Consider the following 15,596-nt stretch of genomic DNA (forward strand, 5'->3'; position numbering starts at 1 on the left):
TCCTATGATCCAGTGCTGTCCTAAGAGAAAGCAGCGCTCGGAATCAGAAAGCAAACAGTGTGGAGACAGTGCTGGGAGGACTGCAGTGCTGTCCTGCTGGTTTCCCCCCGAAAGGGCTGGTCGGTCCCCCTGCTCTCGCTGTACATGCAGCACATGGCAGGCACAGATCTCGGCCCCTGGAAAGGGGCATCGGGACCCTCTGCCCTCTCCCCGTGTGCCCTCTCCTCTGTAGAAACTCCTGGTGGCACACAGAGGCCTCTGCTGCACCGAGCGAGATTCACACACTCTTGGGAGCTTTAATTAGAACCATGCTGCATGCAGTACTTTCATAGCTTCTCCAATTTATTATTTATGATTTAAAGCAACGACAAAACAACATGAAAATATTTGCTTCTTAAGGAAAAAAAGACATGTGGTGGCATAGGGCAATAAGCATTTAAAAAAATAATAAATAAGAGAATTTCCATAGCAGTGCCCACCTGGTGCAGTACCTGGCAGTTGCCTACCTGGTTTGTAGGGTCGCAGTGTGCTCAGAGCCCCATCTGCTGGATCACTGCCATCACATGGAGGTGCCGCGTCCCCAGCTGGGATGGGGAAAGCACCGCACAGAGAGGTACGGGGAGTTTCACGGGCAGATACTGGTGCTCTGACAGCGTTTTCTTCCCCGTTAGTCCTTCCTTTCATCAGCACGGCAGAAAAAGAGACTGCTGCAAGCCCCACATTGACAGTGGTCATTCAAACTGCTGCTGGGAGAGTGTGACGGGCTGTAGCTGTAGCGTTCAGGCTGTAGCAGACGGTGCCGTGGCCGTGCTGTTTGTTCAGCTTGTTTCCCGGCTGAGAGGCGCACACCCAGCCGCACGCCGACGGCTCCGCTGGTCACACTTGCGCTCTTTGAAGTTCGGGTGTTTGTCGGCACTCGCACCCCCGGCTTTGCTTCTTAAAGCCCACCGAGATAGCGGCTGGGAGTGCTGTGCAGTGCTGCCTTCTCCTCCCGGCCGCTGCCAGAAACAACACGGCCGCTCTGAGCGAGGACGGGTCGGTGTCTGCGCCGTGAGGGGCAGCCCGTGCTGTGCGGCTGCCTTCCCCCAGCGGGCAGGAGGCTCTCCGGGGTGCTGTGTGCGTTAGTACAGAACCTTGGTTGGTAGGGGCAGCCCTGAAACTAAGAGGGAAAATTAAAATAGGTGCAGCTGTGGCTGGCTCTGACTGAGAGGGTTCGGAGCGCAAAGTGAAACGGGGATGCAGCAGAAACTGGGTTACGTGGCTCTGAGTAAATGCTCTCCCGTCAGAGCAGGATTTATTTTACATCACTGCTCTAGTTCTTGTCCTGAGGATGTTTAACTCACTCGGAGCTGTTTGGTCTCCAGGATGGATTCCTACAATTAAGTGTTTGTGATTGCGAGCACTGCCACGGGAAGCAGCAGGAGGATATCATTTTGGGAGTGCTGGGAGGCACGGAGGGAGCTGGAGAGCCTTCTCCTGGGCTTCAGCCACTGCTACACTTCGGAGGGAGGCTGCAGTGCACTTCGGGCCTGACGTGCTTCTGCACTTAGCAGCTTGAATAACAGGGCATCAGATGGGTATTACAGCATCGCTGTAACTTTAAACTTCTTCCACACAGTGACAGTGTGCAGTTTGGGGCTGTGCGCAGTGCTCACCTCAGGCGTGTTTTCAGAGCGCTCACAGCAGGCAACAAACACGGCCTGCCCGAGGCCCCGTGGCTGCAGGCCTGCAGGGCTGGGCATGGCCTCGCACAGCCCCACACGCTGCACAACCTCAGTGAGCTGCCCAGCGCCCGCCTGCTGCCCAAGGATGCTCGGAGCACCTCGGTCACACGCCGCGGTGTGGAGCCTGGGGGGACGCCCGGCTGTGGGAGCCCCGGCTGGGACGAGCTGTGACCGAGGCCGGATCGTGGGCATCTATCTCAGCTATCTGCCTGAGCCCCGTGCCAGATGTGGCTCGAAATCCTCAGATGCCCTCTGCTGCCATGGACCAGAATTAACAGATGGCCCCGTGTAAACGGGTTTAGATTTGCTGAAGTTTTTGCTATTATTTCTGCTTTTGTAAATGGATGGGGGAGGGGAAATAATATCTGGGATTATTACAAAACAGGCAGAGCTTTTTAAAAAGTGTTAAGTCTGGGGCTGGGTCCCTTCTGACTGTGAATGCCATTGTCCCATATTTCAAAATGTTAACACTATTTTTAGCTTTCTCTTCAGAGCTCCCTCCCCTGATAGCTTATCCCTCTGGGTATGAGTTTGGCCCAGCGAGCCGCCTAGGGCACGGCACACTTTGCCCCAGCATTTTGGGCCCCATTGTGTCTGATGGAACCAGCTCTGCTGTCGTGGCCCAGCTCTGCTCGGCCACATACATTCAGCTGCCCGATGTCCCTCTGCTGGCTGGCTTGTGGGGGGTCTGTATCTGAAGTGGGACAGGTGGCACCTATGTCCAACACATGTGCCTGCATCAGTTCTGTGTGCAGTGATACACACAGCAGCCCTGGAACACAACAGATCCTGGAGGGGACCCCATGGCAAGAATTGAGTGGCTTTGCTGTGCCTGAGCTTTCGCTCTGCCTGAGCTTTTGCTATTTCTCACAGCAGCTCCTATGAGGAAAAGCCAACCAAACCTCCCCACCTAAGCTCCCAACCTGATTCCCAATGGAGAGTACCAAGGTGGTCTGTGTCCCCTTTCTGTACAGTGCCATAGCCACCTCATGTCCTGGGGCCAGCTGCTTGCTGGGACAGGATGGGATGGGATGGGCATTCCCAGCCATCCACCACTTTTAGCTACACAGTTCTATGCTGCTTGCATTGTTCTAAAGTTTGCTTTGTTTTCTTTCTTTTTTTTTTTGTTTTTTTTATTTCTCTTCTAGAACATAATCTTGAATTTACAGAAGTCCATGGCAAAATCTGGTTGTGAAGGGGGCTGTTTTCTGCAAGACTATTTGTGAAGACTCCTGGCTCTCTGCCTTTGTATACAAGGCTGACACATGGCCCATGCATCCTCACTGTGCCCAGCAGCATGCCCACTCCTTCCACTGCTTTATTGCAGGGATGCACGTAGCCCTCCAGTGGATGGGCTGTATCCCATCACTGTGGCAACCTGTGGAGCTGTGATAGCTTATAAAACTTGACAGCATGGTCCATTGCATGTATTTTTTCTAAATCCATATTTTTCCAATTTTTTTTTCCTGTAGTGGCAAGTTTTTTTCTATCCATCTGGGAGCAGAATCCTGTGCTCAGCGTATGTAAATAACAGCTGTTTCCACTCAATTGCATTTATGTACTTAACACTTCAAAATAGTTTTTTTTCTAGAAGTTTCACAATCTAGTCACCATCCATGCTTAAACAGAGGTACTGGGGAGAGGTTAATGAAACCCCTCTGGACTAGCTGACAAAAGTATACAGCTGCAGCTCTGGAATCCCCACACAGGACGGATTGCTGATGCTGACGGCCATGCTCCGATGCACTGTGGAAGCAACTTCATTCCTGAGGCAGCCTCAGCTCTGGCTTCTGGGGCTGCTGCGGGGGTAGCAGGGTGCCAAGTGAGGAGAGGAACTGTGCTGGTAGTGCCTTCCAGGCAAAGTTAATTTGTCTTGTAGAGCAGCTGAACAGGGGGAAAAATGGCAAGTAATTTAGAGGGAAAAGCTTATCTGCCAGTGTCGCAGATTTTTAAATGCATTAACCTATCGCATCCTGAGAAGAAAGGGAGCTCTTTAATGCTCTGATATATCTTTTGTTGTAATGTCACTAGCTCTGAAATGAAAATACAGCCTTTTTATTTTAAAATGCCTCAATGAAGATTTCAAGAAATTAATGTTCAATTATTATTTTTGTCCAGAATAATGCCTCATTATTTTCCCAAATGCCTCAACCTGAGCTATTTCATTAGACTTTTGGATCCTCTGAAGGCCCAGGATTACAGAACATTGATATTTAGTTACCCTTCATTCACTCCATTTACTCTGATGCAGACCACTGAGAGCTGTGTGTTCCTAAATCCGGGCTGTTTTTTATGTTACTGTATTTTTTATTTTGCTTATTCAGAAGAAAAATACTTTGATGTTTACTGCCGTCTCAACTGGAACACCTGTGAACTGGGCAGGACCATGCTGAGGACTCAAGCTGTGCGGAGCGAGCAATAACTGCATGCGAGCTGTTGCTCTCACACATCCCGACGTGTCTGTGCCACAGTGTTTATAAGAGGAGCAAAGAGGACCTGAGCTTGGGTTGTCTGTGAGAACAGCCACCTGCTCCCACAGGGCATGTCTGTACTTCTGGATAAGAACATTCCTGATGTTACCGCCGTGCCAACGTGGCTCCTCCTGGGCTCCTCCTGCTTCCCCACTCCACAGCACTCCCTGCACTCTGGTGCTGTGTGGGTCCAATGTGGAATGATGCCTTTTTGCGTTTCTTTCAGTTCAGAATGCCTGAAATGAGGTGAAACAGCTCTGCAGCCTCTGAGAACAGTGCTTCCCTAGTGTGAACATGAGGTACACGTGTGTTTTCGGGCGTGGTAATGTCTGAGGGTGAGCAGCCATCTTGGGTTGCTCTGGGCAGAGGCACAAGAAGGCCTGCCCTCGGGAGCAGGCTCTTCACTGCTGGGGGGTCCAGCTGGGAGAGGCTGGGAGAGGGCTGAGGGGTATATGGTGAAGCAGTGTAGGTGCTTAGCAGCCCCAAGCTTGAGCTCGGTGCTCAGGCTCAGGGGGGCCAGCCCGACTGCCTGCTGCTGGGCCGAGCTGGCTGGGCGCGAGTGGCACTGTGCAGGTGGTGTGCTTCACTCCTAAGGAAGCACAGGGCTTCTAAGGGGTCATTTCCTCAAGTCACGAGTTAAAGCCTCAGCCACGTTGAAGCAACACAGCCAGCAGCTCGAGGGCCAGGACCAGCCAAGCAGTGTGGGGGTGCTCACCACTGCCACCTGCCTCAGGGCTGCCCACACCCTCCCTCCTTCACAGCCACCGTCACCGCGTCGCCTTTCAGCCACCATTGGCCTCTTTGAGCTTCATTTCAAGTCTTTTTTTTTTTTTTTTTTAATTAAACAAATACAGCTGTATAAAGTCAATGAATTTTAACCCACAGGGCCAACACAACACACGTGGAGTGTTTTGTTGCAGTAGGTTTGAACATACAAATTCACGCTCTAGGAAGAGAAGTGCTGGGCCATTTTTCTTATTCTCCGTGTATGGCGAGCACTTTGCTGGCACTGTGTGTGCCTTCCCCCTTGATCAGAAATCCTTTTTCTTAACCAATTTCTAAAATCCATAGAACTCGTTGCCACGGCCAGTTTCCCCATCACTAAATGCAAGATTTTAACGGCATAAAAAATGGGATGGGAGTAAGACAGTTTTATAAAGATGTAAGGTATTCATAGAAAACAACAAGCAAATCCTGACATCAAAGTGGGGACATGATTTAGTGATGAAATTCTGGTGGTAGCGGGATGGTTGGACTGGATGATCTTGGAGGTCTTTTCCAACCTCGGTGATTCTATGATTCTAAGTCAGGACTAAAAAATATAGAATAACCAAAAAATTGAGAGGGAACATGAACTTTTATATTACCATAAACAAATGTAAACAAACAGACCTTTTTTTTTCCTGGAATTACTTTATTGACTGGAAGCCTCAGAGTGCCTTAACGAAAGCAGAAGAGCATGTCTGCAGCACAGCCATTTAGTTATTTGTTGTGTTTGTCTTGTGTAGCTACCCGGAGGTAACAGAGAGAACCATGGGCTCATCAGAAGAGGGAGTATAGAGATGCATAAAATAAGCACCTCTTGTTTATTCAGAATAAATAGAATGAAAGAAAAAAAGATTAACAGCTTCACTACTAACTTTTAGTATTGGAGAGCTGATGAAACAAAAGGAGGTGAGAGATTAAAATCCTATACACTGTTATTAAGCATGTGCATTACTGCATGCAGAGAACAAAAACCAGGAAGTTAGAAAGCTGTTGCAGTGAAGGCAAAACACATTGCTTCATTTGCTTAGCAAGAGAAAACTGCTTAGTCTTTAAAATATTTTGCTGACTTTCTCATCTCTTCATTCAGGACTTCTGTATATGGACTACATGCTACTAAAGCTTAGCAGGAACAGCAAAAAAGAAGTCTTCACCTTTAAGCAGAGTACTTCTATATTTCTGTCTCTGCTCACAAACTGCTGCCCTACCCTCCCAACTCAACCAACCAAAAAATAATTCCCAAACACAATAAAACTACCTTTATTTGCTATGAAATAGATACCTAAATCTCTACTAAGCTTCTCCTCCCTTCACAGAAGAGAGAAAAGCACCTCCAGAAAACAATGTGTGGCTTATTCCAACCTTTTTTTTTTTTTTAATGGGATTTACTGCCTTGTTGAGGTACTTTGTATGCGTGCCTATTGACTATAAGGTGAGTCTATGACAGGTAACTCAGATTTACATGTCTAATTAGTAGTTGCCTCAGTGTTAGGAAACAAATCTAGCTCTTACATATTGTAGGTATACAATTAGTCTGAACTTCGTTCTTGTGAAAACTGGGCTCTAAGTCAATTTATTCTACAGTAGTAATAAAGTGAGACACACATCCTCCATCACAGGAGAGGAAAGCAGCCTGCACAGCCTATGTCTGCTTGTTCATGTAATTTTGTACTATTTTTCAGGATGGAATGAGCACGTGGGAAATTGTAACAGTGCACCATGAAAACTGGAATAACTGAGAAAGCGCTGACATCAAACATAAATTCCTATTGTGATACATTATAGAGCTGCAGCAGAGATGTAGTGGAGGCACAGTAGAATTTGAAGATGTCAGGTGAAATCCAGGCCCTCCCAACAGCCAGCTTTTCCACAGGGCTGAATAGGGGTAGGGGGATGGGGTGGCTAACCACTCCCTCCATTCTTGTCCCGAGGAGCTTGAGCACACAGACATGAAACTCGTCAAATGGGCCCGTTTGGCAGTGCTGTACTATTGACTCAGTTTTTCAAAACCACAAGGGTTGGGTGTTTTTTTTTTGTTGTTGTTTAATATGTATGAAGAAAGATACAACTCTGATACATTAGAAAAGTCAAATAGTTCAAAGCAAACAAGAAAGTGCTAGAAAAGAACCTTTGACCCTTTGAATCCAAGCACTTTCAGACCTCCCAGGAAATCTCTTATTCGTCAGTACTTGCAAATTTAATTTAGTAACAGCTGGCGTGTGTCTCTCACAGTGTTAAGTCCCACCATCTATGGCTTCGAACAAATCCAGGAGAGCCACTGTGCAAGGTTGCCTCCCGGTGGTGGTACCACGAACCTGCAGAATGACAGAATCTGCACACAGAAAAGGCAAAAAAACAGTTTGAAAGGAACGCTTCCTTTTTGAGTTCAGGTCTACGTAGAGTAAGTGAAAAATTTCAGTGTGATTTTAACGGGCTGAATTGAGGACAAACCTTTTGATACGCGACTGAAGCAGAGCTTTCTAGTGGAATAGCATACTAACAAGGAAAGCTCAGAGACTTTCAGTACGTGAAAAAAAGCTAAAAATCAGTAAGCTGTACCCAATTGCACACTATCCACAGCAGTGAGCCTCCTGAAGTCTGAAACAATAGCTATTAAGCACAAGGCAAATGGCTGAGTGCCTTAAGTTGGATCCAAAAGCACTACAGCAGATTTCCCATTCTACCAATTCTATGTAACTCAGATTTTCAATTACAAAGTTAGCAACAAGAGGAGAAAAGACAACAGAAAGTCCCAAACTACCTTTCAAATTGATTATTCTTTTAGGTAAAAGCAGGAAAAGACTCCAGCAGATGGATTTCCAATTCCAAGTCTTCAAGTAAAGAGAAACACACAGTTAAAGACAGCTTTATGTAGCTGTTCAAGATGATGAAAGCCAGGAGGACAACTTGAAATGACTGTGGGAATAGGAGTTTAGTTGGGTCACGCTTCAGATGACCCAGACGAAAGATTTAGTGTAAGAAAACAGAAATATTGGCAGCGTAGTGCAGGGAAGGATTTTAAAACACCCATTTTATGGATTAACGTAACAACAAATTGGCAGAGGGTACATGCAGTGAGTGTGTTTCAGACTCATTCAGTTCCCAGTAACTGCTCAGAAGAGGAAGTACTTTAAATCAGATAGCAGTCCCACACACAACAGATTTTTAGTGCTCCAAATACCTAAGGAGTGTTCAGAAACATTTGGGAAAAGTGAGAAATGTAACAACATTTCTGCAGCGACTGCAGATGATGAAGCGTCAAGTTTGACAGACAAGGACAGACAAACGCAGTGGTACTGTGATGACAAAAGGCATCTGCAAAGGAAAATGTCTTAACAGCATTATGCAGGCATAAGCAAGAATTTGTTTGGGGGGGGGGATAAATATTTGAAAGCTGAACCCAAGAAAGAACATCTTGTTTTAAATTGGAATGAAACCAAGCAGACAATTTAGGTCTCAGCTTTCCGAAAATAATGGTGGTTCAGTTTTACATGGTGGATTATAACAAAACAATGAACGATAGATAGATAGATAGATAGATAGATAGATAGATAGATAGATAGATAGATAGATAGATAGATAGATAGATGTAAGCCTCTCACCTATGGACCTGTGTCAGTAACCGTCACCACAAACTGATGCAAATAATAAAATTTGTTTTATTACTAACATTTTTTTTAGTAATTACTATTACTAAATTTTTTTAATTCCTAAAACCCTTCAAAAAAGTCGTACTATGGGCAGAAAAATTACTTTTGTTCAACTGGATTTGCAGAGTAAGCAGACATCCTTTCCATAAACACAACAAACATTCCTTCATGACAGTGTGCTTGATGACACACTGTATCACACAAAGCCAGAATTGCTGTGCTGAGGTAGGATTACACATGGCATCAGCTTAACATACAAGCGTAGCAGAGCTATCCCAGGATAAATCATGATGGGCTAACTGGCCTTACATGTTAAAAATAACTCCCATCAAATACTCAGACTAGCCTGACGCATCTGACATTAACTTCACACAAAGTGTTCAGGAAAAACAAACTGTTTAGAAAAAAGCAGATGCACTTTACACTGAAATGACCAGAATTAGAGACTTTATACAGTACTCACCTTGTAGCAAGACATACAGATGACACAAACTGGCAAAATGACACCAGATGAATGGAAGAAACAAGTACCTTCCTGCTTTAACCAAGTTGCCTTGGAAAGGAAGTATGATCAAAATGTATGACGTTTGGGATTTTTCCCCCATCATTATTTATTTAGATGTGCAAAGATAACAGTAATGTTAGTGGATCTCTGTGGGGGCACAACGTCCCAAGATGGCACTTTCTGTCAGAAGGCTGATGCCTAAAACTGAAGGCTGGAGAAAATAATTCCACATTTCTGAGAAAAATGGTAGGTGACAATATTTTATTAGCAGAAACATTTAAGCACTGCAAGGTGCTACGAAGCAGATTAAAATCACATTTCTTGAATTTAAAGCATCTGAAGGACCAGTCCTTCCCCCTTGGTAAGCTGGAAAGAGTCGGTATCTTCACTAAATGATTGCTGGGCTAAAGCAAAGAACTATTCCTCCCTGAGCTACACCTATTTATAGGAACATACATAGCATCCTCACCGAACAAGTTAGGATGAATTTAAAATCAAAAATAACAACAGAAGTGTACACAAATATCTCAAATATTTGCAAATGCCAAATGATTAAAGAGTGAGTGATGTCTCGGAAGCTGAAGTTTAACCGAGTCGTCCAGCTTTCAGTATAAGAAAAGAGCCTTAAATTCTTTAAACCTCAGTATTCAAAGCTCATCTGCATTCTAAGTATTAGATTTCTAAAATAAGAAACCACAGCACGTGCAGTTCTAGAACTCCCACTCTGAAATACTGCTTCTATGTGTTGACTTTACAATAAGCCTCTGACCTAGTTTAATCAGAGCACTCCATCATCTGCTACATCCAGATCTAAGGCCGGCACATTCTTTGACTCTACAGGCACAATATTCTTCAGAGCCTTTATGTCATCAGTGCACTTCTGTTGTTTTTCTATTATTAACTAACTGAAACAGGACAAATCAAATTTAATTAAAACACACACATGTGGAACAGAAAAACATTTCTATATTTTTTTTTATTTCAAATAAAGATCAATAACAACATGCTCATGAGCAAGAAGTCATCTTAATTATCTCTCTTTAGGAGGATTAGGATTCTTCCGTCTTCTCTGATACCTAGAAGATAAAAAAAAGCTGCTGTGAATGTAAGTTTTGGAAAAATCTTTGACTTTCCTGACCTTCTTCCCTCCAGAAGCAGTTTGGAGGTTACGCAAGTAAGCAAAATGTAATACACACAAACACAGCCCATGACCATTCATTAGATGCCATCTCTGTTGTTCGTGAAGTTACACAACACTGCTCATTTCTGCTGTACATCTGCTACAAGCATGCAATAATCCATTCAGCTGTAGAGCCGACTGTAGATACAAAGGCTGCTTTTTACTCTTAATCCTTTGTGTGAGATTAATTTCACTGTATCGTCAGGGCTTCCTCTGACCAAAATGACTGCTACAGAATAATCAGGGGTACAAGAAGGAGTTATGTCAGACCTTACTTTAAATAGTGCAATATTCTGCAGTCATATCATTCAAAAAAATTCTTCACAACAAAGAAAGATAAACTGCATCCCTACTTTCTTAATTAGCCACCCTTAAACAAGGCAAATACAGTACAACACTCATTAAGTGACAACTACCCTCTGGCCATATGGAGCTCTACCATTTGTTTTCTTCACTTGTTCACAAAACATAACAATTAAAAAGGTTTGCAGTGTATCAAGTTTCCACAGCTATGAAATCAGCAATTACCGTAAAATGTAATAACACAGACTGGAGTGGAGCTGCACAAACTAAAATGCTACTTGTTTCCAGTGGTGTACCTCAACACACAGAGTTTCTCTTTAAGCTCAGTCAGACATGTTACATCTCTTCTCCTTGCAGCTTTCTGAATACAAAGTGCACCAAGGTACACTTCTCATCATTTCAAATGAAAAACTACTTTCTTTTTTTTTTTTAAGTCTGATAATTATATGGTTTCAAGCTGTATTGGCTACATTCACTGACAGTGTGATTTCACTTATGCAATTTTAGCAAATCACGTGGAGCAGCAGCTAATTACACAATATGAGAAATTTCTACTCCATGGTATTTTACCAATCAAGTTGCAAAGGCAATGGAAGGGGCAGAATTTTTAAAAAACAAGATAATACAGTCTTCCATTTACACGACATTGCATTTAGAACTGTATGTAGTAGCCCACGTGCTAAGAGTATTTCATAGGATGAGTTTGGACAAATTACAATCATGCCTGTGTTTCTCTTTATGCCCAAAAGGAACACACACTGAAAAAAAAGAAAACTTACTGTCCCACAGGGTACCACCGATGTTTTGTAGTGTAAAACATTTTGCTGAGCTGTTCAATTCTAAGTCCTCTATCATTCTTTAGCTCTTCTTCATTCAATCTGGATTTTAAAATTTGATCTAGAGTTTCTTCTTTGTTATTCACCGGATCTGGTCGCGGCACAGGCTACAAAAACAAGAACGTAAATTTCCTCTTTAGGAAGAACAAAAAGTCAAGCCGCACTGATAACATTACTGTTTACTCTTTAAAGCTGAGAACAAAAGAACTAAAAAAAGAAAGCATCATAAAAGGCTCCGTCCCTTCTCAATCAAAACCACATCACTCTGGGGAGGAATTCTAGAAACATCTCATTACTGCAGGTGCTACGGCTGATTACTGTGTCCCACTGTCAGTGCTACTGCTGAGCTCTCATCCTTACAATCCACTAGCTGAATCATAAGCATCTATTTACTAACATAAAATACTCATATTATTGCTATTACATTTGTTCATACTGACGACCACCATTTTATCATACTAAGTTTTTAAGTTTTTATTGAAAGTTTTCCTGTGAAGTTTATGAACACACAGTTGAATGGAGTTTAAAATAAGAGCACTTCTTCATGTCCCCCATACTGCTGCAACTGAACACAGCAGGATGTACGAGCTATCGCCCGGATTTCCAACATCTTCTCTGAGGAGCATGCTCTTAGACAAACACTGCTTTTCTCTGTAGTGCACAGCTATTTGAGTACCTCATTTAATTCACTTTGAGCAATGCTGTAAGAATCTGAGCATTTATTTGCCTGTAGCTTTCTCTCACTTCAGCTAAAAGTCCTCCTTAGAGCAGCAGCTATATTCATCACTCACTTCATCACAGCACTATATTCATCACATCACACAGATACGCTGCTCATGTAAAGAACAGTACCTCTGTCTTTCAAACTGCAAGAAAAAACAGTTGTCCTGAAGACTCAGAACTTCCTATGCTTTTACACGACTAAGCAATGTGTACCGTTGGACATACTTGTGTGTGCTCGTATGGAATCTCGAGTGAAGGGTGGTAGCAGACAATTGTCTTCGAATCTGATGTCAAGGCAAGTTCCACTTTGCTATGAAAATAAAAAGTGACATTATTACAATCCCTTACAATTTCCAGAAATGTTGACTGACTGAGCAGCCCAATTTCCAAAGAAAACCCCATTTCATCCTCTATTTATGAATTCTTTGTAAATCTTCTATCAAATAAAACCTGAAAAAATAAGGCTCACAAGTACTCGATCTGAACTTCTTTCTTCCCCCAACTATTTCATGTTTCTTCTTTCTCCTTTTTCTTTTTTTCTTTTTTTTTTTTTTTGATGGAAGAGAACAAAGGGATAAAATGGAGCTGTACAGACAGCTGGAAATGTGGCTTGGAAAATCCATAGGACACTGAAGAATCACATTAAATCTAACAGCAGGTAATGAATGTCAGCGATATCTACATCGTGCCTTTATAAGAAGTGTGGTACCAATAAGAGAAAGAATAGGAAATAAAGCTCCAGGTTCTATCATTTGACAAATGATGGTAAGCACGATAAACAAGCTCTACTGACAAGTTCCTTGAGGGAGTACAGCTTTTCTCACCTTATTTCCCTGCTAACTTCTGTGACACATTAGCTTCCAAAAAACTTCTGCAGTGCAGATGTTGCAATTCTCATTATATTTTTATCATCTTTTCCAGTTTCTACTGCAGTCTACAAACCAGCACAAAATTACCTGGGCTTTGTCTTAACAATAAGTATCTGTGAAAGTGAGTGCTCTTTCTTTAGCTCTTCCACAATTAAAACCGTAGTGCTCCTGGGCTCATCATCACAATTTAGAATGAGTCATGCATGACTGCTCATTCTGCTCATTTTTGAAACAGCAGCCTCACAATCATTATGACTGGAAACAGTACTTCACTTTAAATTATTATGCATCTATATCCAAAAGTGGCACAAGGTGTGTTTGATACCATCAGATGACAACTTGATGGCAGAGCCAGTAACATGCAACATACATCACATGAGAAGGCCACACAGGGCACGCTGACGTACCAGTTGTAGTCTTCAGGGAGCACTGAGTACGTCGATTTACGACAAGCACGACATACAGCTCCAACTGCAAGGAAAGAAAATACAAACAAGTATAAAACACTGTCTAAATAGAAGCTCACTTTACATGAAGATTTCTAGTGCTATCAAAAATGCAGCATTTACGTAGCTATGTCCTACTTTTGTATTTCCATTGTACTGTATTCCTAAGGAAAAAAACACAGCTTGAACAAAACACAAATGTCACTGTTACACCTTTATAAATACATTAACAAAATAGACCCACTTTGAGGTCATATAGTACTGAAAGGGCAAAGAACATCATCATATGATTTACAGGGAAGATTATCTGATTTTTCCTTTAATTCATAGTAACAGTCACTGTTAAAATGAATTTGTACTTTGCTGAAGAGTGGTATATATGCTATGCAAAACTACAATGCTTTGGCTGCTCTAACACTAGAGAACTCAATTCCTTCCACAAGTTCCTGTTACTCCAAGGAAAGCAATCACAAGAATTACAAGTAGTAAAGGCCACCAGCATACTGGACTATATTAGCAAACAGACCAACGGAAGAGATTCTCACCCTGCACTCAGCACTCACAGCACTCACATCTTGATATCGTGGCCGCTTTGGGCCCCTTCAGTAAAAGTGAAATGGAATAAATGCTGTGAATGCCCACCACAATGGCTTTTAGCTGCAACATCTGCCCTGTGAGGAGAGACTGAGGGACCAAGGCTGTTTCAACATTTAAGCCACAGTTCTGGAGAGACCTGACAACAAACCCCAGAGGTCATAAAGGTTCGAGTGAGTGAGCAGGGGGAGCCAGGCTGCTTAGAGCACTATGTGGTGGGAGGACAAAAAACACTGAAGTTGAAACAAGAGAGGCTCTGACTAGACAGAGAAAAAACTTTTCCCCTTGAAGGTAATCAGGGAACAGGGAGGTTAGTGCTGTCTTTCATCTGGGCAGATTTGTCCCAGAAGGACAGAGTCCTGAGCATCCTGGAGTCGATGCACAGCTGAGCCTACATTGAGCAGAAGGTTTGACCCGAGGAAATCACCCGAGGACCCCTCCAAATGAGCTTTCCCATGATTCCACTGCATAAGGTGATAAACAGCAACAGTCCTTTTTATAGGAACTGTACCATAGGCATCTTGCTTTCTACAAGCCATAAATGGTATTCTTAGCAGCCCAAGATGGATGTGGAGACAAATTCAGTGCAGTAAAGCTGGGAAGATTCAAAGAACCAAGGGGAAACTTTTCTGCAGGTGTTTTCCTTTTAGAAGTACTTTCATGTGTTAAATTCTAAAATTCAAACACAAGTTTATCTAGAAATTGAGATACATTTCAGATTTTAAAATTCTACATTTATATTTTGATCAGCACCATCATGCTTCAGTTTTCCCAAATAAACTGATCTTTACTTTTAAAGATGTCAAACCTTTATAACACAGATCTTTAAAGCCCCTTTCAACCTAAGCCACTCTATGATTCTACAGAGTATAATAAAGAAGCTCTCAAAGAATAAATGCTAATACAGGATTTCAATTCCATATCCCTTACCTCGTAGTGGGACTTGCTTACAAGTAGCTACTGAACGCATCCAGAGACAGCTGGACCACACAGCCCTAAGTGATGTTGCCATGCTGAGAGCAGATGGGAAACCAGTCCTGGACAAGATGGAACTGGAACAGACACAGTATCTTTTCGGTTCCAGAACACCCTCTGAAAAAGACCAGTTTCATAACTGTTTGGGTTACAGAGATAGACAATTTCGTTTCCTAGCTTAAGAACAAACAGAATTTGTTCAGTATGTTACTTGTTGTCAGTTTTTGGTAAGTCTTCATGATTTAAGATAAAGGCATCTGTCTCTGAAAAAGTCAAATATGGGACAAAACTTCATTAGTAGGAAGTTCTCTCTTAAGTAGCTTCACTTACTGAACACCCTCACTCATCCCAGAAAAACAACTTTCCAAGCTTGGGTCCTTCCTCAGCTCAGTTTTGCTGCTAGTGCCCACACATGCACCACTTTTGTATCCTTCACAGAATCACAGAATGGCCAGGGTTGGAAGGGACCTCAAGGATCATGAATCTCAACCCTCCTGCCACATGCAGGGCCACCAACCTCCCCATTTAATACTAGACCAGGCTGCCCAGGGCCCC

At 43.1% G+C, this 15,596-nt stretch overlaps 1 protein-coding gene across 1 annotated transcript; it reads right to left on the reverse strand.

Moving 5' to 3' along the window:
• Positions 1 to 10,145: 10,145 nt before the first annotated feature.
• On the reverse strand, positions 10,146 to 15,114 carry MRPL42 (mitochondrial ribosomal protein L42; the record flags this gene model as incomplete). Its single annotated transcript, XM_079549256.1, has 5 exons — positions 14,997 to 15,114; positions 13,434 to 13,497; positions 12,383 to 12,467; positions 11,378 to 11,541; positions 10,146 to 10,191 (listed from the first exon to the last, which is right to left on the reverse strand). Exons 1-5 carry the CDS (start codon positions 15,076 to 15,078, stop codon positions 10,146 to 10,148), a joined length of 441 nt encoding a protein of 146 aa, XP_079405382.1. The 5' UTR covers positions 15,079 to 15,114.
• Between the last annotated feature and the right edge of the window lie 482 nt (positions 15,115 to 15,596).

Source organism: Tetrao urogallus, assembly GCF_951394365.1.
Source record: "Tetrao urogallus genome assembly, chromosome: 1".
Taxonomy (NCBI): Eukaryota; Metazoa; Chordata; class Aves; order Galliformes; family Phasianidae; genus Tetrao; species Tetrao urogallus.